The sequence below is a fragment of the Drosophila nasuta genome, chromosome X, assembly GCF_023558535.2.
Source record: "Drosophila nasuta strain 15112-1781.00 chromosome X, ASM2355853v1, whole genome shotgun sequence".
In the NCBI taxonomy this organism is placed as follows: Eukaryota; Metazoa; Arthropoda; class Insecta; order Diptera; family Drosophilidae; genus Drosophila; species Drosophila nasuta.
The window spans coordinates 26892208-26919947 of record NC_083459.1 but is presented as its reverse complement, the minus strand read 5'-3'; the positions used below and the strand labels follow the sequence as shown (position 1 = coordinate 26919947).

The following is a 27740-nucleotide window of genomic DNA, read 5'->3' as shown; positions in this document are numbered from 1 at the left end:
ATGTTACCATTCATTTTTTTCTTTTTTTTTTCTTACTTTCACTTTCACTTGAATTTTTGTTTTTAATTTGTTTGTCACGCTGGCGCCTATGGCACATTTTGTTTTTGTTTTTTAAATTTTTCTCAAGCATAGCGTTTATTTTATTTATTTAGATTGTTTTTCTCATCCGTTTACTAGTTACTATATAATTGTAATAATTATAATAATAGTATCTAAAAAATAGCTTCATATATTTATATAATAAATTCAATAATGTTTTATGCAAGCTTTAAAATTGGCATTTTTCATTTAGTTATTTTATGCATACCCACATTACACATTACACTTACTTTTAGTTTGTAATGATGAATGAATGACAAATGACAAATGACAAACAAAACAAGAAGTACAAAAATAAACTCAAAAGATGATCATAAATAGCATTTATTATATATAATGTATATTGGATATATTACTTTTATTTTTATTATACCATATAGCAAACAAATCGAATCGGAGCAAATAATACAGAGAAATCATTTTGCATAGATAGACAATTAATCAAGTTCATATCAGGAAGTGCCTTGAGATACATATTTAATTTCTATAGATTAGATCTATCTTTTACATGAGTTGTGTGTGGCTGGAATTTGATGCAATTGCTTTCATTTGATATACAATTTATAGTTGCCAACAAATCAGACAATGTCAAAGTACTTGTTTCTTTAAAAATCCCTTAGGGATTAACGCCGAGTATAGTATCGAATTATATGTATAAAAGTTGATATTGCTCTTACTATAGATACTCAAGTTTAAGTTTTGTTTTTTTTTTTTTTTTATCAGGCAGCACTTCCAATGCATTTATCGTAATAAACTCTGTAGTATCTATATAGCAAATTGTAATCTATTAGATGTCATCTTTCGAATAATTGCTGTCACACTTTTCTATATTGTTCGCTTTGCTCTGATTCGATTTGTTTTATGTTAAAATTATACAACAAAATGTGAAACTAAACATGGCAATTGAGTTACGTGTTTACAATTATGCATTATGATTTAAAGTTTACAATGATAGCAATTGATTTTGGCTCTGTTTCGTATTGTGTGTGTGTGTGTTTTCTTTTCATCTATATCTGATCTATCTATTTAAGCTGATTGTTCAGATTCAGATAGAATCATTAGGAACGCCTGCAAAGCGATAAAAAAAACGAAAAATAAAACAAAAGAAAGACAACAAAAATTCCATTTAGCATTGCAAATAGTACTTAGAAATCTCTCTCTATATATATATAGATATATATGCACAACTATATTGATATTCTAAACGTAGTTATCTGGCTGCAATATCTGTATCTGTATTTGATTTGATATGCAGTAAGTACAATTACAATTACAATTCCAAAACATAAAGGCAGCGTATTATTCAAAGCGAAAGCAAATTTAATGACATTCTCTAAGTGTGTGTGTGTGTGTGTTTTTTGATGACTTACGAATCTATCTTTATATATATACGTATATATGCGCTTACTTTACATAGTTGTATATTGACTTAATTATAGTTGTTGTTATTATTATTATTTAATGCATTAATTGATTAATAGTCGTATAAGGCTTGCTTGCAACGTAGTTTTTCTCATTTCTCGCTCAGCGCATTAAATGCGCCACATTCATAAAAAAAAATAAATTGTTAACTACAATACAAAAAAAAACCAAAAAAAAAAATGTTTTATAATTTGCAAATTAGACAAAATTCTAATGAATTGTATTTATGTATTTATATGGATAGATGTTCATATATATGTATATATATAGATATTTATATAATACAAAATAAACAAAAAACATTGTGGCTCGATCTTAGTCTAAAATGTGGCTTAATTTATTTAAATTTTGTAATTGCATGTTAAAATGTATTCGAAGTATTTGTGTGCGCGGCAAATGTTGTACAACAATTTCGAGAATTCAAAATGTAACAAAAAGTGATAAAAGTGAAAATATACAGAAATATTTATAATCAGCTTAAAACTTAAAAAATTTTGTGGCAGCTCATCAATTTAAAATTTCAAAACAATTGTTTAAAATTATGCGATTGCTAGGCAAACATCAAAAATTAATTCGAGAAATAAATGTATGATAAAAAGTATTGATAGACGACAATCATTCGATTCGATTCGTAAAATCGAGAAATTGCATAAAAGTATTGAAAATTGATTCACATTAAAATATATGTATAATAATTTAGCGCACCATATAAAAAATTGTTTAGTAACTAAACTTCGAGTTGCATAACATGTGAAAAATGCACATTTGCCGCTTACATAAAGGATAAAAATAAGAGCGTATGTATAAAAAGAAATAGAAATAAAACCACTAATAAACTGAACTGATTGATATAATACTTGAGAAGTGGGCGTGGCCACGCCTATGCCTTACAATCTAAACTTTAGGGTTTGTTTTTTTGCTCTTCGATAGGAATTTTTGTTTGTTTTTTCGGTTTCGGTTTTGTTTTGTTTTATTTTTTGCACTTAAGTTTAAAGACGCGTAGAAATTTTAGATGCCGTCGAATGCTGAGGAAGCAAATGGATGCAGACGGAGATGTTGTGTGTTCCTTAATCCTTATTCCTTTTCCATATCCGGCAGTTTTCTTTTCTATGTTCGTTTTGTGTGTGTGTGTGTGTGTGGATCCATTTGAAAGTAGAGATCCAGTTCGAGGGAGAGAAGCTGTAAAAGAAGTAGTTAAAGTGTTGGTCAGACGATGGCATTTGATTTGCATTGTGTTCACTTACTGCTGACCACAAGTGGTTGTTCATCTCAATCCTAAACACGATGCGTCAGATGCGTTGAATCGCTGCGTTTTGGTGGCGGCGGCGGTGGCCGCTTTTTGCGTAACGCTGCCGTTGCATCAGCCACTGCAGCTGGCGGTGGCACTGGCGGTGGTCCATCTGTGGTGGTGATGGTTGTCATAACAACTCCTCCAACAGCAGTGGCACCGTTTCCGTTACCATTCTGGGCATGGACATTCTCGTAGAGCGCATAATCGTTGTGCGCATACTCGCAGTGCTCTTGCACCCAATGCGAGACATTCGCCGTCTCGCGATAATAGTGCGAGGAGTTCGCACCCGAGTTGAGATTGTGGGCGGCGAGTAGATCATCATTGTTGAAATCCCGAAAGCCGAGCACCTCGTGCGGCGTTGTCGCCGGCTCCAGTTTGCATTTCTGCGCCACCTGCCACTTCTTGCGCATCACACGCTGCAGATCCTTGAGGAAGTCACGCGGCGGATTCGATGCCGATTCCTGCAAACGCTTCGGCGATGTGGTGGCCGACATTACATCGCTGCCATTCGACAGACGTGAGAGATCGCTGCGCGGTGGCAACAGCGGACCGGGTGAATAGATCGGCTGCGGCTGTGGCTGATGGTAACTGCAGCTGCTCGACCCAGAGCTGAGCGTGGTGCTCGGTGAACGCTGCGGCAGCTGCGGTTCCGGTGAGCACATCTTGCGACGCAGCAGCACCGGCGAATCGGCAAACGAGACTTTCTTCTGCACCGGCGCCGGTGGCGGTGGCAACTGCTGCTGTTGTTGTTGTTGTTGTTGGTGCTGTGTGGTTGCAGTCGGAGTGCCAACTGTTGCTCCTGCTCCTCCGACAGTTGCTGCTGGTCCCACGTAATCGGGTGGCGCTTTGTATGGCGGCGCCGCTTTGAGCGTTTGCTTCACGGCCGGCTTGATGGGCTTGGCGGGCACAGCGGGCGGCAGGGTGCCATTGCTGTTGGCCATGCTCAAGGGATGTGGCATGCCCATGCCCATGCCCATGCCCATGGACATAGGTGTAGGCGTTAGCGGTGTACTCGGCTGTTCGCCATAGGCCAAAACATCTTCAGGTGGGGGCGGCGGTGGCAACGAGGCCAGCGACAACTGCGATCCGTACACATCTTGTTCGTCGGCGTGCAACGCTGGCGGTGGCGGCGGCGGTGGCAGCGAGTCCAGCGACAACGTCGACGAGCACATCAACTCGACGTCCGTCAAACCCGGCGGCGGTTTGGCACAAATGCTCGGCGTAGGCGTTGGCGTCGAGTTGCTCGACGAGGATGAATTGCCGCCGCCGCCGTTGCCTCCTCCACTTTGACTGCCATTGTCGCTGGCGGACACTTCGCGCTTGACCACGGCGGGCACAACGACAACGGGACGTCGCTTTAAGGTGCCCCCGCTGCTGCCGTTGCTCTCCTGCGACTTGCGGCGACTGTGGCGACGTGTCAGCGTTCCACTGCGCTCGGGCGATGCAGCTGAATCGACAGCAGAAGCTGCCGCAGAGGATGCAACGGGTCCGGTGGTGATTTCACCCACCTCCTTGAGCTGACGCGTCATCGTGGTCAGCGGCAGATTGGGTTTCATCGAGGGTTTGCGCTTAATCGTGCCCGTGGTGAACTCCGAATCGAAGGCGTTGTTCTCATCCGACAGACAGCCGCTTGAACTGGAGCTGGAGGCACGCGAGATGCGTCCGCTCGAGTTGGACATGCTGCTGATGGCCGAGGAGACGCTGCCGCATTGCGATGGCACCGCCGACGAAATGCTGCTAATCGATTCGCTGCGCATTGAGGCTGCAAAGCTGCCAGCCATTCCGCTAATACCTCCACTAGTTGCTCCTACTCCTCCTCCTCCGCCGCCGGCAGTCAACTCCTCCATGAGCAGCTTGTGATTGTGCCACAACTGTTTGCCATACTTGCAGATGCGTATGGCCGTCAGCCAACGCTCCAACGTGGCCGCATCCTCAGCGCAAAGCATCTTGAGGGAGCGACACGATTTGCCCAGCGACGAATCCACCGCAGACTTGAAGCCAAATGTGTGATCCGTTGGTGATTTCCATTTCTTGCGCCACCCGATGCCCGTGTACACATTGTGGCCACTGAACAGCGTCAGACACAACAGATCCCGTGTGTTCTTCGTCTTCTCCTTGGGGAAATAGTACAGACCCGACGAACGCAACACGAAATGATGTCGCTTCCAGCCCTTTTTGGGATCCGCCTTCATGTACAGCGGTCCCTCGAGCTGCAGCTGAGCGTGCGTCTCAAAGAACTCCTCCAGCAGCATGTATCGCGTCTGATCGTCATGCTGACATCCCGGTGCCATCTGCGGTCCCGGCAAATACAGTTCGGGCTTGGCGAAGAGCGAGAGTTTGTCCGGACGCTGCTGGAAGAGCACACGATTGCCGGCATCCGAGTTCCAGGTCATCAGATTGTCCACCAGCAACTCGTGGTCCTCAAAGAGACGTTCTACACAGAGAATAAAAGAATATTAAAAGGGAATTCATGAAGATAAAGAGTTAATCTACTCACCCATTTGCAGATCGCCCAGATGCTCGATGAGCGCCCACGTTGGCTGCATTTGCACATGATTCTTGTCGGCCAACAGTCGTGTGACATGGCCACAGACCATGCGTTCATCCACGAGCAGCGACTTGGAGGCGCCATCCGCTGTGAACGCTTTGACAAACAGTCGACGAATCGACGCGCTCTCCAGCTTATGCAGCGCCAGCTGAATTTTGGCTGCCTTGGAGATGCCAACGTTGCCGCCAGCTGTGACAGTCTGATGATGATGTTGCTGCTGCTGTAGGAGCTTCTGTTGCAGCTGCAACTGTTGCTGTTGCTGCTGTTGCTGGGTGGAGGTGTTGGACGAGGCGGAGGATTCACTGGACAGCAGCGAGACCGTATCGCTGAAGGCCGAATCATTGTCGGGGGATTCAGTGCGGGGTTCGCGTGGCGTCACCACGCCCAGCGTGATGCCCATGGTCATGTTGTGGCCACCAGTGGGAGGAGCAACAGCTGCTGTTCCCATGCCCATGCCGGGCATTCCGGTGATGCCGACAACAACATTGCTGTGCCCCATTGCCATTCCGTTGACGCCATTCTCAGAGATGCCCGACGATGACGATGCAGTGCTCACATCCGCCGAGATGCTGCTGTTTGTGCGTGAGTGTGTGCGCGACGATGCCGCCGACACCGAGACGGATGCCAATGCCGGTGGCGGAGGAGGACCCCCAGACTGTTGATTAGCTGAAGCTGCAGCGGCTGCGGCGGCTGCCACAACGCCGGGCAGAAAACTGGCCTCGCCATAGGTGATCTGTGCCTCGAGCAAGCTCAGCTCGCCGAGTATCAGATCCAGTTCGGACTCTTGTGTATCCTCCAGATTGGCCATGGAGATGCGATAGGAGGCGTGCGATTTGGCCCCAACGGCAACGTCTGTCGTCGATGTTGTTGTTGTCGTTGACGTTGACGACGTCTGCCGTTGGTCGTTGTGCTTGCGCAGTTTGACGGCGCCAGCGCCGCTTAAGCTTGGCTCCCCAATGCCCAGCAACTTGTGCTGTGGACTGCCACCAGCTCCTGCTCCTGCTCCGACTCCTGCTGTCGTCTCCGATCCTTCGCTGGCAGCGCCGCCAACGATGATCCCCTGGCTGGCTAGCTGGCTAATCTGCAAGGCAAAACGAAAAGGGTTGCATTAGTTAAATGAACAATTTGAATAAGTTAATAAAAGTCACGCTGAACCGGTTCGCAATTGATTCAGTGATTTAGTTAATGGTACAAGTTGAGTAAATGTGTGAAATGTTGCTTGTTAATGAGGACATCTATGGTATTTATTAACAAAAGAAGCTAAAAAGCTGATTGAAGACCCTCTGAACCGGTTCGCAATTGGTCCAGTGATATAATTCATGGTAGAAGTTGAAAAGAGGAAATGTTGCCTGTTAATATGCACTTCTGTTGTACTTATAAAAAAAAAGCAATTACAACTGTTAAAAAGCTGATTGAAGACACTCTGAACCGGTTCGGAAGTGGTTCAGTATCATACTTAATGGTACAATCTGAATAAAGGAGGGAAATGTTGCCCGTTAATAAGCACTTGTGTGGTACTTATAAACAAAAGAAGTTAAAGGGCTGATTGATCCCCTTTGAACCGGTTCAAAATTGGTTTAGTTTCATACTAAGAATAATAAATGAACAAGTTACATAAAGAAATAGAATAAAGTCAAGTTGTTTGCCAATATGAACATCTGCTTATAAACAAAAGGAGTAACAGCAAAAGCAAATTAATGACGCTCTGAACCGGTTCGAAAATGGTTCAATATCATATTAAGAATAAGAAATGAATAAGTTGTATAAATAAGTACAACTTAGTCAAGATGATTGCTAATACGAACACGTATTTATATTAGTTAAACTATTTTCTTTCATAATTGCGCTGAGTTCCCAAAGTGGTTCAAAGAAGAAGAATGCACAAAAGTGCAATCGACACTGCGATCTTCACTCAAATTACACACTCATATGACACTTATTTTCAAATGTATATTTAAGCGATGCTTTTTCTGGTTCGTTTCAAGCGTGGTTCAAAATATGTTCAGCACTTGTGCAGTGCTTATTCAAAATGAAAGGGAAATGCATCGCGAGGCGGGCGTAGCAACAGAGCACAGTGCACATTTGAATCAACTAAGTAGTTAAATAACCTCTGCCCCCTGCTAGCTTGATCAATGCCCCTGCTGATGTTGCTCTGTTCCAAGTTAATCAGCGCTCGCTTTTGGAACGTGCTCAGACCTCAATCGACGCTCGATCGCAGCTGCATTAACGACATCGACATCGACATCGAATCGGTTCGAATCGAGTTGCGAGTCTCGGACTTGGAATCGAGCTTCAAACACGTTGCACATTTCCGTTTTGCAACTGCTGAATGTAATAATCAAAGCTGTGCCGCGCCTCCTCCTTCTCCTTTAGCTCACCCCGTTTTGCTAGTTAACCCCTCTATAGTTGCCCCTTTGGCCAGTTGATTGGCATTATTCCAGCTGTCGACTCTCAATTGTTGTTGTCGCTGATAGTTGAGCGCGTTTTATCGCCCCAAAGTTGTCGCTTTAGTCAATGCTGTTGCTGTTGCTGTGTTGCTGTGTTGCTGGCAAAGTGTTAAGTAATTCTCCAATGCATAAGTCACGTACTAGCAACAACAACAACAACAACAACAATCACTGGCCAACTGCCAGTGACTAAAGAGAGAGGAAGTCGCGACTGACTAGAAAAAGGAGCTACACACAATTTTGGCTGCTTTACGACGACTTTCAACACGTTCCAATAACAACAACAACAACAACAACAACGAAACGAATGAGCAGCAACATAAAATAATATTTATGCAGTTGTAACTTTCCAGCAGTCAAGAAGACAAAACATAATGAAAACAACAACAGGGGGAAATGGTAAACATAAATCGCAACTCTCTTAACTGAGTCACCCTGTGTTTACCTAGATTCCAGATTGTACTATGGGAAAATCTATTAAAGTTAATATAGATCAAAGTTGAAAAGAAAAATGCATTTTAAATTGAAATTCAAGTTATAGATTGCTCTCAGTTTATGTGAATTCCTTAAAAGTGTTTGTAATATGATATATTATACATTTTTATTTGATATATTTATTTATTACTTAATTTGCTAAACTATTTCTTATTTACATTCATCTCAGATGTAATTTCATTTACCTTGTTACCAATGTGTTTATTTATTTATGCATTTGTTTAATTTCTTTTATTTCTAAACAGCTGTTTGTTCACTTTTCCAGCTAACGTAATACAGCTCGAGAAACAAAATATATACTTGTAGTTAAACTGAAACTTTAACGATAAACAAACAGTTGCAAATGTGCCCTTGTAATCTATATATAATATATGTATATGAGTAATATAAAGCAACTATAAAATGACAAACAGCGTTCGTTTTCAATTAAAATTCTACTGTAGCAACACGTACAACAATTTTAAACCAAATTATGATATATTTTCATGTTTTACAACACATGCAAAAAGTGTTGAAATTTCAAAGAACTGCTTATATATTTAAAATGAGTAAAATAGCAACTATAAGATGACAAAGAAACAGTTTTCGTTATCAATCAGAAACGTAAAACAATTTTAACTTCAATTGCTCTTGCTTTTTGTGTTTTACAACACATGCAAAGAGTGTTAAAAGCCCAAAGAACTGTTAATATATTTAAAATAAGCAATATAGCAACTATAAGATGACGAGAAATGAGAATTCGTTTTCGTTTTTGGAAATGTAAAACAATTTTAAACAAATTTATGCTTTCTTTCCGTGTTTTACAATACGTAAAAAGAGTGTTGAAAGGTTAAAGAGCTGCTAATATATTTCAAATGAGTAATATAGCAACCATAAGATTACAAAGAAACAGCGTTCGCTTTCAATAAGAACAGTAAAACAATTTGAACTTGAATTGCGTGTTTTACAACACGTAAAAAGAGTGTTGAAAGGTTAAAGAGCTGCTAATATATTTCAAATGAGTAATATAGCAACTATAAGATTACAAAGAAACAGCGTTCGCTTTCAATAAGAACAGTAAAACAATTTGAACTTCAATTGCGTGTTTTACAACACGTAAAAAGAGTGTTGCAAGTACAAAGTACTGCCAAAAGAAAGCAATTCATTATATAGCCGAGATATATGGCAAGTTTGGCAGAGAGTTTTCCATTTCGGAGTTGCTTTCAAAGTGGGTCAAACTGCTGGTCAAACAATATCTCGGTTTTTAGCTTTGCATCGCATCGCATGGCAGCGCAGCGCATAAAAAAAGCAGTGCTAAAAACGACAACAGACAATAATTGCGGGTTACCAGGCAACTCTTGGCTTGGCTTGGCTTGGAGTTAGAGTCAGGGTTAAGGCGGATTCGCAACTTCAATTCCCCCCACATCAGCTTAGCTTTTATGCTTGAACTTCAACATTGTCTAATTGATGGGTTACACACCCAGACAGACAGACAGACAGACGGAGAGGAGGGAGGGACGGACGGACGGACAGACAGAACGACAGACTACTGAGGGTTGTTGCAGTAAATGCTGTTTGTCGTCGAGCTTGATTGGTTGAGCGCAGGCAGGTAAAGCGTTAACGACGACAGCTAACTACAGAGAGCTAGCCTAAACTGACATTCGAGAGTTACTTGGCGGCTTTCAACGCTCGAATGACTCACACAAGATTTTTGGAGGCTTAACGGTAATTGGCACTTGCCGACGATGTCAACTTCCCCCTCTCACACTCACACTCTTTTCTCTCTCTCTCTCTCTGCCTCCTCCTCTTTCGGTGTGTTTCGCTGATGTTTTGTCACTCTGTTGCCATCATTCATCTCTCTAGTGCGCAATGCACCACGAAGGGCAGCAGAGGAAGAAGAAGAAGCAGCAAGCGCAGCAGCAGCAGCAGAGGAAGAAGAAGAAGCACCGACAGAGGCAGCTGATAACTGTCAGGGACGCATGAAACGGAACATAAAATGGGGATAAGCAGCGTGTATATGTGTGTGTGTGTAGAGAGAGAGAGAGAGAGAGAAATAAGTGGGGCGCTAGTTGAGGGACGGACGGAGCAAGTTGATGAGGTCGCCAACCACACAATGGATCAGTTGGCTGTTCCCCCACTCCCCTTCCCATTCCCCTTCTCCATACCCACTGCGTTGATTTATGGGTTCAAGTGCTATAAACTAAGCGAGTATGCGACTGAGAGTGTGTGTGTGAGTGTGAGTGTATTTTAGTGGCATTTGCTTTGACTATTTTGCCATTATCCAACTTCAATTTCGAATGGGTTCGCGCGCTCCCCTCCCCTCTCTGCCGCCTGCCGTTTGTACAAAGTTCAATGACAGCTGCTACAACAACAGCAAATAACAACAACAACAACAACAACAAAGGCAACTTCAACTAGCAGCAATTCTAATTGAGTTGCATTGACAAATAGAATAACATTAACAAAGCCAGGCTTAGAGACTCAACCCTAAGATACCCTCTATTCTAGAAGAGTATTTTCCAATGAAAAATTTACCAAGACAACAGACACCGTCACCTTTGTACATCATCAACTGCATCTATCACAACTATAGCTACCAAGTTGGTTTATAAGACTGTTATAGTTCATGTCTAGATAAAAGTAAGATGTACAAAGCAAATAAAATCAGTCGTAAGTCTCTATACATTAGTCAATTCAAATATTACGCATATATGGTATTAATAAAATACTATTCTTATCAATCTACTAAAAATAATGAAGGAATCTATGATTCATTAAATTAATAAATAAATTATGTCATAAATATAAATATGTCGCAGACTCATATAGTATAAATAAAATACTATTCTCATTAAATATACCAAATGTAATGAAGAAATCTGTAATTCAGCATTTTTCAGTATACAAAAATACTAATTTATGCCCGTTTTATGTGCAGTTAAACTCTTTAAACAACATTCAGTATAAACAAAATACTGAAACATACCCTTTTAACCCTATTAAGGTGCATAGTGAAGTACAGAAATCTGTAGTTCAACATTCAGTATAAAAATATACTGATTTATACCCGTTTAACCCTATTATCTGTGGTTCAACTCTATAAGCAACATTCAGTATAATGCAAATACTAAAATACACCTTTATAACCCTGTGAAGGTGCACTGTGTAGTGTAGAAATCTGTAGTTCAACTTTGTAAGCAGAATTCAGTATAAAAATATACTAATATATACCCGTTTAACCCTATTATCAGTAGTTCAACTTTGTAAGCAACATTCAGTATAATGCAAATACTAAAATATACCTTTATAACCCTGTGAAGGTGCAATGTGTAGTGTAGAAATCTGTAGTTCAACTTTGTAAGCAGTATTCAGTATAAAAATATACTAATATATACCCGTTTAACCCTATTACAATGCACAGGGTGTACAACTGGCCCACAGCGTGCCACACACATTGAGGCTGTTGACACGCCGTTGAATTCTCTGTTACAGCGATCTCTTGTTAGTTTACGAGCTGCTATTTGCATAGTCTGAGTCGTGTAGATCTTGTGGATCGTGTCTGCAGTTCGTTTACTCTCAGATTCTAGCAGCTAAGTGCCAACAACAACAACAATGATCATGTTTATGATGATGATGATGATGATGATGATGATGTTAGTACTGCACTTTGCCAGCTGCGGAGAAAGTCAAAGATCTTTGCTGCGAAATGCAGCTGAAAAAATGTTTAGCATTGATTTTGTTTACTATCAACTATCGACAGTTGCTTTCTCACTCTGTTAGTTCGTTCGTTATTATTATTGCAATTCCAAGTAGATCTTCTATAGTCTGGTTGCAGTCGCGACGTTCCAGTTGTTCACCTTCGTCGTGATCTCGCTCAATGCCAAGTCGCATTTTCGATGCCAGACTAATTAGAGTTAAACAAACCCCGAGTTGAGTTGATAATGAATTGGTCACAAAAGTGTTTTGAGAGCGAGTTGTGACGACCTTCGCTTATCACACAACCCAAGCTAAGTTCTTTGCTTTTACCTCTCGCTCTGTAATTGGAGCATGAGTTCAGAGCATTAGTTGGGTTTTCTCTCTCTATCTCTCTCTATCTCTGAATGGCTCAATTGCTGTTCGCTTGAGCAGGAATCTAAGCAGTAATTACCAACTGCCAAGTGACCCCATTTTGTAGCATAATTAGCCTCTTTCTCCACCTCCTCCACAATCCTGACCCGGAACAACAACTGTCTAGTTATTGCATGCTTCAAGATCATCGTTTTGTCATGGTTTGAGCGCACACCCAACCCAACTGACCTCCAAAGGGGGAGGCGGAAAGGAATGTATGGCAGAGCAGGTGGTTTTTACTTTTAGCTAATTGGCCGCATGTTGCAAGCAAGCAAGCAACAGCAAGTGGCAACAGCAGCACATCGTAATGTGAACAGTAATTACTTTTACTTTAGTTGTAGTTCACTCTTCGCTTACCTCCACCGACGTCTATACACATACATAATAATCATCAACTAAGTAAAAGCTGTCATTAACTAAGCAAGCAAGCAAACTAGCAGCAACAACAATAACAACAACAACAAACAGATACTACTTTTACTACACTTGACTAACGAGCGTGCAAAGTTGAGTTGTTTATCCAAAATGACGTCATCTGCATGAAAAGAGCATTAGACCATGGGGAGTGGACAGCGCCACTGCGGTGAGTGGACAGCGCCAGGGCAGGGGATTGTGCTTGTTAAGGGACCTGTCCGTCCGTCCGTCCGTCTGTCTGTCTCTATTTCCTCTGCCTATAAAGTAATATATTTATGCATAGTATAACAAAATATACAATATATTTATTGTTGTCCCCGCCTGTCTATCCATCCACACACATACACACACAATAATAAAAAGCATATAAATATTTTCATGTTTGTGGACATTTACAGCAACTTCCGTAGTCAATTAATAAAAATAACAAACGGAGCCAACGAACCAAACCAAACCAACGAAAACATCGCCAAAAATTTTCTGTGGCAAGTGCGTGTGCAAAGCGCCGCCGCCTGACCAAAAAACCAACAAAAATACGAAAAAAAATAAATAAATAAATATAGAAAGATACAAAAGCAACGAAACTAAATTAATACATTAAATTTGGCACCGCTCAAACTGCGGCGCTGCCTTATAAAACCGAATCCTCAGCTTAGCTCTTTATGCGCGTCTCGACTTTAAAAACTTTATACCCACTGAAGAAGTTTAAAAACAATCGGGTATGCAAAAGAGTGAAGAGTGAGTGGAGATTTTTAGTACATACAATAATAACTAAAGTATTTATGATTCTTAAAAATTTAATAAGTTATTTAAGAACTAGTTTTATATGGGAAAAACTTCTACTGCAATGGAGTTTTACTTGCTTTGGCTGACAAAATCTGGTATATTTTGAATAAAGTGCTATATCAATATACCAAATAAACACTTTGGTATATTTTGCACTTTGATATATTTTGAATAGCCTTCTGTTTATTTTACAGTCTATGGTATATTTCTAATCTATTACTATATCAATATACCAAATATAGCATGCGGTATATTCTGCACTCTATGGTATATTTTGAATTGTAGCCTTTGGTATATTTTTAGAAATTTTATGGTATATTCATTTGGTAAATTTTCAGAATAACACAGCACTGTCTATTCGAAATGGTTAGCGATACCTTATAGTCGAGCACACTCGACTGAAGCTTTCTTACTTGTTTTTTACTTGTTTTTTTTTTTAAGTTGTGCAAATTTGTCGCCCCATAAAACCGACAGTATTCAAATTTAAAGTTAAATGCGTGATGTGAGACGAGTTCTTGTTGCTGCCTCGTTAAGCAGCTTAATTGTCAAACAGGCCAAGTACATTTGCTGCTTCCTAATCACCACAACACTTGTAGCAACAAGAACGAAGACATCGACAACGACATCGACATCGACACAACAACCTTAAGAAACCCTCAAGAAACGTTGCCAGTCAGTCAGTCCGTCAGCCAGGCAATCTCAAGAAATGAGAAACCATTGACAAGAGAAGCCGCTTTTGTTGAGTTGCCTTCGCTTTTTTGTCACGCATCGTCAGAGAGGCAGCTGGAAATTTATAAATATCATGCACAACATTCCATTATTAATCTTTTTCAACTTGTTGCAGCAAAGAATTCCATTACAAATTCTTAGCTCTGTTCTACAAATGTAGATATTAACATGCAGACAGATATATGTATTTTGCAACGAGCAGAATTCACTTTGAAGTTGACAAGTGTTGAAAGATTAAAGTTTAATCACTAAAGCTAAAGCCGAAGCTACTGAAATATTGTCACGCAAGATGCAACGTTTAGGAAAATGTTCAGCTACAGCAAACTGAAGTGCAGTGGGGAAGACATAAAGATGTTGCATGGATTTAATAATATGATATTTAATACTAAGCTAAATTTTATATTTATTGAATATATGGGAACCTTATTTGCTGACGGTTGAATGGCAAAAGTGGCACTATAAACCAATTCTGATTTGGTCACACTTTTATTGTCACGCAAGTTTAACTACAGTGCAGCAGACAAGAAAAATAAAGATGTTGCATGGGTTCAGTAATAATATATTTAAGAAATAATGAACTAAAACTTTTCATTTACTTAATATATATCGCAATACTATTTGCTTTCGGTTGAATGGCAAAAATGGCGTTACAAACTAATTATAATTTGGTCACACTTTTATGTGATTCCCTCTTTTCGTATGCTTTGAACTGACTGATTGTATATGGAAAATAAAATTTATACAACAAAAAATATATGTAATATAAAAAAATATATATAAATAAATAAAATATAAAATCTATGTATCTAAACACAATAATTATTCAATTTCAAATATTAACTCAATCTACAACAATATTCTTACTCTTTATACGAATTTAATTTTGCTTGTTTAGAAAACTATGTCAACTTGTTTTGCGTTTTGATTTCGTTGACACACAGACAGCTGCTGCTGTTTCTGTTTTTTTGTTTCTTTTATGGGTGGAGTTGTGGCATGTAAATTTAGCAGTTGTGTTGTTTTTGGCAAATCGCAATCGAATAACAATGTTGTGTAGGGGACACACTCAGAAACTTCCAACTCAACTCCAATTCGAAAAGAAAACCAAATGAGACGTATACACAAACATAGACGGAGACGGAGACGGAGACAGAGACAACAACAAGGAAACCCATTAAAGCAACACGCGACAGTCGTCGAGACGAACGACCCTTAGCAAAAACATCTGTCGCCGCTTTAAGAACCCAACCCAAAAAACAAAAAGAGAAGGGAAGAAAAGAAGAAGAAAAATTGCTAGCTGGAAAGAAAGAAATCTGCAGCGCAAATCTTTGCTTTCAACAAACGATGAAACGGAATCGAATTCAAGACGGACACGGAGGCGGAGACAGGGAAAAGAAGGGACAGAAAACAGTGGCCAAGAGGTTGGGGGTAGTTGTTGTGGCACGATGACGCGTGCAACGAGCAGCAAGCAGCGACGCGTGTCCAGTAACAACAGCAAATCGGGGCAAGGTTTCATTTTTTTTCTTTTTAGGGTTAAAATGCATAAATGCATAAGATGAAGATGAAGAAGAAGAAGTATCTTAAGGATACGTATCTACACACACGCACAAAAGAGGGCACCGGCTGCGTGTTGCACCTGCCACTTGCTCAAACAATGTCGAGACAGAGACCGAGCCCTAAAAAGAATCAACACTAAAAATGGTAAAATGACGCGCGTTTGTTCCCTGCTGCTTATTGTTGCTCACTCACTACCATCTTAAGTGGATACCCTACAATGTCTACATTTGCCTACGTCTCTCTCTCTCTCTCTCTCTCTCACTCCACTCCTCTTTTCTCTTTCTCGCTCGCACTCGCTGGCTGATTATGAGATCAAGATAAGCGTCATCGGCAGCGACGTCATCAACGTCAGCAATTGTCGGAAACAGATGCATTCTCAGTTGTGCCAGGGACAACGAGAGTGTGTAAATGTGTATGTGTGTGTGAGTGTGTGTGGTTACAGCTGGTTGGAACTACACTTGAAGAATGTGAACACTCAAAAGAGGTACAGTTGAGAAGGCCACAAAGGATCCTCTTACAAGCCAACAACGATATCATTTCAATCAGTTCACAGCTGTTTCTTTGAATTGAGCAAATAACGAATTCAAGGTGTAACATTTCTTCAACAAGATTCTTCCCTGACTTAAGCGTAATATTTCAGCTTTTTTTTTTATCAATTTAATTTTGTCAATCATCGTTTTTAAACATTTCTAGCATTAAAATTCAATTTCTTCAACAAACTTGATTCCCGAATTAAGCACAATAATATTTTAGCTTTTTTATTATCATATTTCTATCAATTTAAATTTTAATATTATAATTTTAACTTTTTCAGAATGAAAATTCATTACAGTTATAACATTTATTTAACAAGATTGCTCCCCGACTTAAGCATAATATAATTTTTAGTTATTTTTCTGATCATTAAATAGTCCCAACAATACAATTTGTTACATTCAAATTTTAGAACATTTCTAAACATTAAGATTCATTCCATTTATAACATTTATTCAACAAGATTGCTCCCCGACTTAAGCATAATATTTCAGTTTTTTTAAATTTTGAAATAATCCTATCAGTTCCATTTTTGATATTCCAATTTTGGAACATTTCTAGCATTAATATCACTTACAACATTTTTTTTAGCAAGATTGTTTCCCGAATTAAGCATAATAATATTTCATTTATTTTTCATTGTCATTAAATACTCCTAACAATTCATTATTTTTTAAATACTCCTAACAATTTTTTTTTTATTTCTTTCGCACCCTCCTAACAATTCAATTTGTTATATTCCCAGTTTTGGAACATTTCTTAACATTAAGATTCATTCCATTTATAACATTTCTTCGACAAGATTATTGCCCGATTTAAGAATGTTTGCTCAACTTGTGGCATTTTTTTATTATCATGAAATATTCCTATCAATTCAACTTTTTATGTACTCATTTTTGAACATTTCTTAAGATTCAATTCAATTATCAATTGCAACTTTAAAAATTCTCTGCTTTTGTAGTCTATTATATTTTCCCGATAGATTCACTTTTTGTATGATGCAAGTTCTCATTCGCTGGCTGCTCATTTGTGGCGTCATTCATCATGCATTCATTATTAATGAGCGCCATTTGTGGCAAATGCTAACTCGTCTTTTTCTCGCAGTGTAATCAGTCTTAAGTAGCCGACCGGCAAATGCCTAGCCTATTGTGTAATTCGACACCATGACGTGCTCTTCTTAGGGGTTACTTCGACTGCACTCCAATTTTTATACCTACATACAACTACAAGTCTTACTCACTGTCTCTGAGATGATCATTGGTTGCTTGGTTGGGTTCTGCTGGGCGTCATCAATCACTTGTTGATTTCCCTGCATTTGTTAGAAACAACATTTCGGAGTCACTGCATTATAAATCATAAAAATTCAAATGAAAATGAAAGCCTACACACATATGCGATTACATGCTCCAATAGGAAAATCACTCACTTCTTCTTCCCATTCCCCCATCACACCCCCCTCGTTTATTGCTAGGCTGACAAATTTTTATTGCAGCTCAATCAAATTACAAGTCGCCGTTTATTATACGTTGCACACACATCGCACGAGCGTAACAGGGGGAAAGAAATAAACACAGAAATAAATGAAATTTTTTTTTTGTTTGTGCTTTGCATGGCACGATTGTCTCTGGGGAGAGTGGAAATTAGAGGCAAGTGAAACGAGCTACTGAGTCAGCAGTTCCAGCTGCGACAAACTAACATTAACAATTCCTTTATAGGCCACCAGCGGAATTAGACCAAAACACATGTGTCTGTGTGTCGGTGTGTGTGGCGATAATGCGAGTAATCGTAAATATACTTTTTACCGATCTGTTTTCCTTCCAACTTTTGTTGAAAGAATGCAAAAATATAAACATTTTGCTTTTGCTATCAAATTGGCAAAAAACATTTGCGAGTTTCCATAAACTTTTTACTTGGAAAGTTACCAGTTGGTCATTTTCTCATTTCCGTTTCTCATTCTACTCCTCGATTTCCAGTATAATTCTTAGAATAATAGCTACTGGTAAGTTTCGTGTTCTTCCATTATTTCAGTATTAATATTAGTGATCCATTAGGTGTTCAAAAAGAATTCAAATACGATACGATATAAGAACAATCTTTGCTATAAAGTATTGCTGCATGTAAAATACTTAATAGCATCTTAAAAACAGAAATTTCTTTCATTTGCATTTTTCTAAGAAAATAGTTATTTTTACTTTATTCCAAATACCTTAAAATCGGAAATTCAATTGTGCAATAGATTAGTTTTTGCCATGGAAGCGGACATTTGAGATTTATGAGTTTTATACAGACTTGGCAATTTATGTGTAAGATTTGATCTGAAATAAAATCGAGATGAGCATTTTTTTTTTGAAGGCGCATATTATAAACGCGAGCATAAACTAATTAGGCGTGGAATGCGGAACACAAAAATGTGCTAAAAGACCATATAAATTAAACATGCTATACACAATACAACTATATAATCATTTTACTCTGCGAGTGTGTGTGTGTGTGTGAGTAGTGTGCTCAATTTGTTGATGGTTTATTGCTGGCTTTAGACGAAGTCAAGTGCTGCACTTAATTAGCTAAAGGCGGCCTGGGAACTCGACTGCGACGGCGACGGCGACAAACGAATGAGAATGGGAACGGAACGAAATGGGACACAGGAACACAGGCTGCTCAAACAACGACAACGACAGCGGCTGCAGTGTTGTCAATTGCGCTTTTTTACCGCCAAATCTAGCTGGCCTTTTTCAATAATCGATTAATGTATCCATGCAAAATGTGTTTAATACATTTCTACAAATTTATTATTGTTAGTATGTTGGCTTCATTTCTCGTTTGTCATTAAAAAATATTCGTATTTTATACATTCTTCTTTCTTCCGCTGAAAACAGCTTTTTTCTTCTCAAACATTGGCAGCACTCACGTGCAGTGCACGAATTTATTTGAATGCACTAGTGTGTGTGTGTGTGTGTGTGTGTGTGTGTGTGTGCATACTGCGACAAATTTGTGTTGTTTTTTTTTCTTTTCTTATTTTGGTTGTTGTTGTTTATGTAACATTTGGCAGGCAGGAAATGGCAAAGCGCAAAATGTTTCCAATGGTCGGCAGAGATTAAACAGCCAGACCAGACAGAGACAGAGACAGAGTGCTAGTGAGTGAGGAGACAAACAAGAGGCTGCCGCAGTCGCAGACCAAGCTAAACCGGGCAGAGCAGCAGGCAGCGAGTTCAATGCGCTAAATAATACCGAAATGCAACGAGACAACCCAATGCAAGTCTCGCTGTTTGCTTGTGTGTGTGCGTATGCATGCGTATGTGCATGCAAGTGTGTGTGTGTGTGTATGTGTGAGTTGGCTCTGTAGCAAAATGCAATCTATTAGAGAAATTGGGTCACTGCACGCCCACATTGGTAACACATAGTGCTGCTTCGTGTCGCGTCATTCCGATCCGATCTGATCCGATCCGATGTGATCCGACTACAACAACACACACAGAGATCGTGTTTAAATATAATTTACAAAAAACCACAGCTAAAAATACAAGACAAATACAAAATATTGCGCTAATTTTGTAATGCAAAGCGACAGCAGACTGAAAGAAAGATAGCAAGGAGTAGGCGGAATAGGGCGACACAGCAAGTGAGCGACTGAAAGAGACAGAGAGAAAGAGCGAGAGTGAGAGTGGGGAAGATACGCACGCATGTAAACGACCAAAGTACAAGACAGTTGTACCCGGTAATGCGTAGGGCAGAAGGGCATATCTGTTTCATGGTTTAATATCGTAAATAGCTTAGACAGTAGAAAAAATTGAAAAACAAACTTTACAAATATTCAAGTATAAAATTTAATAAATATTTAACGGGTATTTCACAGTCAAGCAAACTCGATTGCAGTCGTTTTTTTTTGCGGTTAGTCTTCCTCCCACTATCGCAAATGAAATTACAAGAAATGCACAGGGTCAGAGGCAAAGCTAAAAAAAAGACAGGGAAACGAAAAGAGAGCGGAATTTAAATGGAATGGCATGGAGAACATGTACGCACACACACGCACACACAGTCAAACATATAGATAGATAGACGAACAGATAGCTAAATTGACAAGAGAGTGTGGGGGGAGGAGGTGGGGGGAGGGCAGTAAAGCGATGCGCAACGGAGCGTCGTGTGAAGCAACAAGCCAAGTACATAATTTCGAAATGAATATGGCGACAAAAGAATTTTAAATATGTATGTATGCGTATGCCCGCCTGTGTAACTGTGTGTGTGTGTGTGAGTGAATGCTTCCATGTGTGCGTGCGCGAACACAAACACACATTTTTCCCCATTTTGGTTCCTAAACGGAAACAAGCGATAATAAAATATTTACAACAACAACAACAATAACAGCAGCAGCAGCAGCAGCAGAAGCACGGCAAGCGCAAAAACAACAAAACACAACGACAAAATTAAAATGAACAGCGCTGCGACAGCAGAGTTTTGTCGCGCTGTCGCATCGTCCGCGCGCAGTAGCCGCATAAATATTCAAAAGACGAGCTCAGCAAGCGTCGCTGCCGCTGCTGCTTCTGCTTCTGCTGCTCAGTCAGCGAAGTGAAGTGAAAAATATAAAGTAAAGCACACACTAACAACAACTACAACAGCAACAAGAATCACACCAGGCAGGCAGCAAGACGGCCATGTGCAAAAGTCATATGGGTGCTGCTGCTGCGCTGCGCTGCGTTGACTGCGACTGCGACTGCAATATGAGCGATTTTACTTCTTGCTTTGGCAACCTCCATCGCACAGTGGGCCAAGGCATGGCCTTGTGGGGACGAACTGGATGCCGCAGTAATTTCATGCTTGAGATTACGAAATCTACTCTAATTATAACTGGGAAGTGCCTCGTAAAAAATAAAAACTGTACACAAAAAAACGTATGTGAGACAAATTATAAATCAAATACAAATCGAATCGTTGAAAATGATTTGCTTTTTGTCTGCACAGCAAAAGAATATAGCGAGCAGTGCATTAGAAGTCTAAAAATATGATCCAAACAAAAACTGTTCATTTGTATCATTTATTTTTCTTCAGCTCAGTACAGTTCAGGGCAATACAGTATCAATTAAGTTCACTGCAAGGCTAAATACATATGAGCTTACAATTTGTGAGTACAGCACATGTGAATATGTTGTATATGGACATACATTCATACATATGTATGTATCTTGTCAACAAGCTATTAAGAGGCGTAGAAAAAAGTCTTGATCGTTTCTACATTACAATAAAATCACTCGAAAAGAGCACAAATATATATATGTAAACAACACACACAAGCACACAAACTGAATTAAAACTTCAAGTGGAGTTTTTTGTTTGGTAATTGTTCGATTTGATTAGTGCAAGGCTACAATGTTTAGATCTTAAACGAGAGCTCAGTCATAAGAAATTCATTTAAGAACATATTGCTTTTATTCCAATCTTGCTGTACACACACTTTTAAATGGGAAGACGGGGGGAAAAGCAAACACAGTGAAACTTCCCCAAATTTTCATTATCTCGACCAAAATAGAAAAAGTCTTACAGATTAATTGCAGTCGAATGAATTATTTCGTACGCATGTATTGTTCTTCAAGTTTACTGAACATTTTCGGCGAGGCAGGGGCAGATGACCAATCATTCTTTCAGCTGACTAAACATCAAGACCTTTGGTGAAGCAAACTGTTATTTCTGTAATCAAATGTTTGAGAGGAAACGAAGAACTATACATGTGAAACGCAAATCGCCAAAATTTAAATGCGTCTCAGCGATTTTTATGGAAAACTCAACCTCCTTTCCAGACAACAACGAAAAAGGAATATATAACTATAACTTCAACTATAACTTGTATTACCATATGCATTTATCACAACAGTTTATAAATTTGAAGTGTAATATTGGAAATGTTCAAAATCCTGGGATTGTCCATTTCTTTCAAGGCAAATGCATTGTAAATCACTGTGAAATGTCACACTGTGCTCAGCGGCAATTCGTTTCGCTCACTCACACCAACACATGACTTCCTTCTAAATCGCGTGCGTGTGAAAGGGTAAAATGGCACATAACACACACATATGAACATATGCGTGCATTTGTGTGCGTAGTGGGCAATGTAATTAAAAAGAGTTGAACAAATATTTGACGAACGTGCAGAAGCAATTAAACAGCCACACCACTAATAACAACAACAACAACAATAGAGGAGAAAGGAGATGGTGATTGAAACAGAAGATAAAAGAGATTGAGGAGGAGAGAACGAGCGACAGATATGCGGGTGCCCGTTACAAGCATATAATGAATACGGGTGGCCAAGGATGACGCACACATACTAACTGAGACCATATGACTTGCAAAAAAAAAAGACCGGCAAAAACAAGAGACTAGACTTGGCGGCGTTGCCACATCAAAATAACATGATTTAGTTGCGGCTTGCAGAAAAGTTGAATGAAACTACGCACACAACGGAGTCTCTCTCTCTCTCTCTCTCTCTGTCTGTGTGTGTGATGAAGATAAGGCACAAAATGAAGTGAAGTAAACAATAATAAAAGCATAAGGCATATGGTTGGCCATAGAAGCTCATCACTACTCCCTACTAAAAGCGCCCCTTACCACAATCCTTCTATCTGTCCCGCTTTGGCTTGTTCGTTTCAATATGATTTCGAATATAAAAGTAAATAAACTGAATTCGATGTGCAGCCGCCCCCACAATAACAGCTACGCAACGCAGCGCAGCAAAAGACAAAAGCGAAACGCATTAACATTAACTGCCAAAAAACCAAAACAAACACGCACACACACTCACACACACACTGACACAAGCTCTCCTGTCTCCATCAACTGTAGCACGCTCTTGCTCTCGCTCGCTCTCTCACTCATTTACTCCTTTACTGGGGAGTTCGACAACAGGGTTGTATATGCATTAGTAATGTTCATATGCATGTGTGTATAAGTGTGATGCTCTTACCGCGTCAATGTTAACGTCAATTTGATTTCGATTGCCAGCAGCAGTAAAAGAAGAAGCAACAACTTCGTTGTTGTGGTTGTTACTGTTGTTGTTGTTGCTGTTGCTGTGCAGCTCTTCAATTAAAAAAGGCACTTTTAATTATTGCTTCATCTGCGGCGTATTTTGCCGTTGTTGTATAAACAAAAGCAGCTGGAGCTAATAGTTTTTGTTGTTTTGCTGCTGCTGCTGCTGCTGAAGGAACTTAATGAAACACGCACACCACAATAAAAAAAATAAAAACAACAATAACAACAACAATTGCGACGGCAACCGCACAAAATAAAAGAATTGAGCTAAACTTTTGCGAGTGCGCGATAATTGAACAAAAAACTTTAACTGACTTTTGTTGCCTTCACTTGCCGCGAGCGCTTCGCGCCTTCACAATAAATTTACAACTGAATTGAATATTTTGTTTCTGCTTTAGTTGATTTTTAATTTTTTTGCCGTTCGTTTCGTTTGTTAAACCGCTGCGCTGCGCTTTGCCGACGTCCGTGTCTCGTGCGCGCATCGGTCGGAATATAAATGCGAGCAACGGCGACGACTCGCTCACTAATATTTGACTCGATTGCTCTCTCGTTCTCTCTCTCTCTCGCTCTGTTGTGCTCTCACAGCATGGCATGGCGACACAACTTCGAGAAGATAACGCATGTCGCCTGCGAGTGCTGAGACGTGACGTCACAATGCACTTGCAAAACACATGCCCGCTATACTGGGCCAAGTTGCCCACACATTATGTATGTAAATTTAAATAAAATACTTGCTTAAAATGCAAGTTAATAATTAATAAATAAAACTGCATTTTGTGTCACATATTTGAAATCCCATAGAAGCTAAAATAAAAGCAAGCACACCTTGGCGTAACCTCTTGGCGACAGTGCTGCCCATAGGCTCAATTGCATTTAGCGAACAAGTCAAGTTGGCAGCACTGGCAATTACTCACGCAAATCTCACACACACACACACAGGACTTTGTGCAAATGTGTTGAGAGTGTCCCGTTTTATTTGTCGCATGCTGTGCGTAGCTGTTCTCGTTGTTGTCATCATCCTTGAAGCGCAATGGCAACAATTTTAGCATTGCTCTTGACCATTTCGATTCGGCTTTTACACTTTTTGGCCATTTTCGGCACAAACACACACACACACAACCAAAACACACAACAAACATGCGACACGTAATTGCAGTTAAATTTTATTGCAGTCACGTAGCGCAGCAAAACACAGAAAAATAAAGAGCCAAGGGGCGGTGTAAAGGGGATGGGCGAGCGGAGGCATGCCGAGACCGCTGTTGCGGCAAAAACAAAGAACGCAACGCAACGCAAAAGAAGCAACAGCGTAAAGTTGTTTTTGTTCTTCTTCGCCTTCGCCCTTCCATCATGTACGTCAACGCCAACGGCTTTAGCATGTTGTTGTTGTTGTTGTTGCTGTTCTTGTTTCAGTTCGAACTTCATTCGCTTTTCTTCTCATTCGTTCCTTTTGTAGTTTCGAGTTGTTGTTTTTGTTTTTTTGCTTTAGAATTTATGCACGGTGAAAGTAATGGGCAAAAGTTCGTAACATGTACAAAACGGTAATTAAGCGTTGAAACTTCTCAATTGTTATTGTTATCGATACCCTCTAGAGATCAAAGAAAGTCATAACTAAGCAATTTAATATATATATTAACTATTCAAATGAATAGCTATTCAATAGAATATTGTCAAATAAATTTGCCGACAGTTAATTTTTCACTTTTAAATATTGCAACTTAAAAATGCAAATAATTTTAAATTTTACATAAATCAAAAAAACTATACGTCACTATATTTAAATTTATCAATTTCAGCCACTTATTTATTGTACAATTTACCTAAATTATTTTATTTTTATGAAACTAAGTGTATTTTAACCTACCTTCCTACCTAATGGCATTTTAAATTTCTATTACAGACTAAGCTGAACTAGTTAAATTCTTGATATCTTGCTCAATTCAAAAAAAAATTTGGTCAATTTTGTTATATATCAATTTAATAAATATAATAATATCAATTAATAATTTAATACTATTCGTGTGTCACATACCAAATAAATAATTTAAAAATAAATTCACTTGTCTTGTTTAAATGAATTTGATTTCCTAAAACAAACTTCTGTTATCTTCATTTTTGTTTAATGTTAATTATGCATCATTTTATTAAAACATTCTCAATTTAATTTTATTTTATGTCAATTATTCAATCAATTTATTAAAACATTCGGCTCTTTACAAGGTTACAGGGTATGCTGCGAGTCGTGCATTTACAACAGCATTGCTCTTACGTGAATTTCTTTGATTTGAGTTGTTTTTGCTGTTATTATTATTAATGTTGTTGTTGTTGTTGTTGTAGCAGAGCAGAGCAGAGCAGCTGCTGTTGGCAGATTAATCATCGCTTGGCTAAATAGCCTTTGACTCATTCGGTTGCCTAGTTTTCGTTTCGCGAACTTGGCCAAGTTAACAACAACAACAGCAATAAAACAAAAAAGAAATAAAGTAAAATAGATAATGTGTGTGTGTTGCAAGCGTTTCCAGTTTTTTGTGGCATGAACTTTGTACTTGGCAACGCGCAACCACCAACAACAACAACAACCTCAATATTCAATATGCATTAAGTCTTAAATTATTTATGCACATGGCTACCAGCCACGCCCCCAATTGCAGCAGGACCCGCAGCCCGCCCACACGCAGTCAAAGACAAGACACACAAACACAAACACACACCAACACAAATGCACGCGCAAGCAGCGGCAGCGCAGCAACGTCGCTGTCAAAGTTACTCATATGAAAAATATCTAATAAGAAAACCAATAAACTGCAAGAAAAGCAGCGACGCTGACAGCGGCAGCGCAACGCATGCATCTGGGTTTGTGTGGGGGCGAATGCCAAGTGGAAGTAAAAGAGAAAAACACACACACCAAGAAATGCTTGTGTGTGTGTGTGAGTAGACAAACTTACATTTGTTGTTGCTGTTTCCTCAAGGCAATTGAGCGTATGTTGTTGCTTTTGTTGTCGGGAGTGCTGGAGTTGCTGCTGCTGTTGTAGTAGCTGCTGATGTTGTTGTAATAGTTGTTGTTGCTGCTGCTGCGCGGCAAGAGCACCACAATCCATATTACGAGGAGCAATTGGGAGGTATTATAACGAAATCCAACAACAAAGGAACTGCAACTCTGTAGCTAAAATGGACGTGATCTGATTCAATGCTCTCTCTTCGCTCTCTCCTTGCTCTCTTTCTCTGTCACTCTCTTTTCCTGTGCTGTGCTGTTCCTGCTGCCTCTCCCGCTCGCACACTTTTGATCAGTTGCGTTGTAGACAACACAAAAAAAAATAAAACAATACAAAAAGTTTTTGGCATAAATTTTGCGACTGCGTTTTGAATTTCAAATGGAGTGGGGGGAGAGAATTGTGATGTCGCGTTGCACTTTTGTAGTATTTCTTTCAATTTGTGTTAAATTTGCATTTCTCGCATTTCGTGTTTTGACGTCTCTCGAGTCGACGTAATTTTTTTTTGTGCATGCCCATGCATGTCTTATAAACCCGCTTCCTTTAGCCTGCGCGCTGCGTAGGCGAATGCTGCTGTTACTCCAACAAGAACGACAACAACAACAACAGCGGCGACGACGACGACGACACACGACAGCGACGACGATTCAATGCGAGCGTGCGAAACAAACGAACTAACGAACGACCAGACGACGAACGACGACTGCCGAACACTGCCGAACACGAACTTTAGCGGCTGGAGCTATGGGCTGCTGCTGTTGCTGCTGCGCTGCTTGTGCTGCTGCTGCTACACCCACACACACATGCATGCAAATGTCTTTTGTTTGTGTGTGCTGCGTTTCTACGTTTGCTTTGTATGTATGTATGTAGGTTTTCAATATGTGTGCGTTGCTTAATATGTACTCCAATACAACTGCAACTGGAAGTGCCGTAGCTTTTACTTCATTTTTCCTGTCGCGCCTGCAATTGTTTCCTCTTTACTTCTTTTACTTTTTTCATCAATTCTTTTCTTTTTGGGTGTAGTCAGTCAGTCAGTCAGCCTTTTTGGTCGCTGTACTTATTCTTATTGTTGTTGCTGCTGCTGCTGCTGCTGCCAATGTAACTGCTGCTGCGCTGCGCTGCTGCTGATTGCATCTGGACGATATCCATCTTAAAATCTAATAAATTGCATTTGCCATATGCATATCAAAATTGAACACAATTTACACTAATTAATATTTAATTGCAATTGCAATATGTGCTGCATTTATGTGAGAACCGAAAAAAATAAACAAATAGTACTATTGAGCTACGGAAAAACAACACCCGTGCGTAATTTCCACGAATTTATGTTT

The 27740-nt window shown here is 39.6% G+C and overlaps 1 protein-coding gene across 2 annotated transcripts; it reads right to left on the bottom strand.

The window, feature by feature from the left end:
- On the bottom strand, positions 1-27740 carry LOC132797402 (abnormal cell migration protein 10). 2 transcript variants are annotated; one of them, XM_060809165.1, is made up of 4 exons: positions 26362-27740; positions 5310-6441; positions 2766-5246; positions 1-2700 (listed from the first exon to the last, which is right to left on the bottom strand). In XM_060809165.1, the coding sequence occupies exons 1-3, from the start codon at positions 26512-26514 to the stop codon at positions 2797-2799; spliced, it is 3735 nt and encodes a 1244-aa protein (XP_060665148.1). In that variant the 5' UTR covers positions 26515-27740; the 3' UTR covers positions 1-2700; positions 2766-2796. The 2 variants fall into 2 exon arrangements, with proteins under 2 accessions (XP_060665148.1, XP_060665149.1); XM_060809166.1 differs by lacking the exon at positions 26362-27740 and adding an exon at positions 23358-23495.

Bases quoted from the DNA above. Each gene is read 5' to 3' on its own strand.
- LOC132797402 (XM_060809165.1), bottom strand. From the start codon at position 26,514: ATGGATTGTGGTGCTCTTGCCGCGCAGCAGCAGCAACAACAACTATTA. The intron at 6,442-26,361 runs GTAAGTTTGTCT...TTTGCCTTGCAG, and splicing joins AGGAAACAGCAACAACAAAT to ATTAGCCAGCTAGCCAGCCA. The intron at 5,247-5,309 runs GTGAGTAGATTA...TTCTCTGTGTAG, and splicing joins TCTGGGCGATCTGCAAATGG to AACGTCTCTTTGAGGACCAC.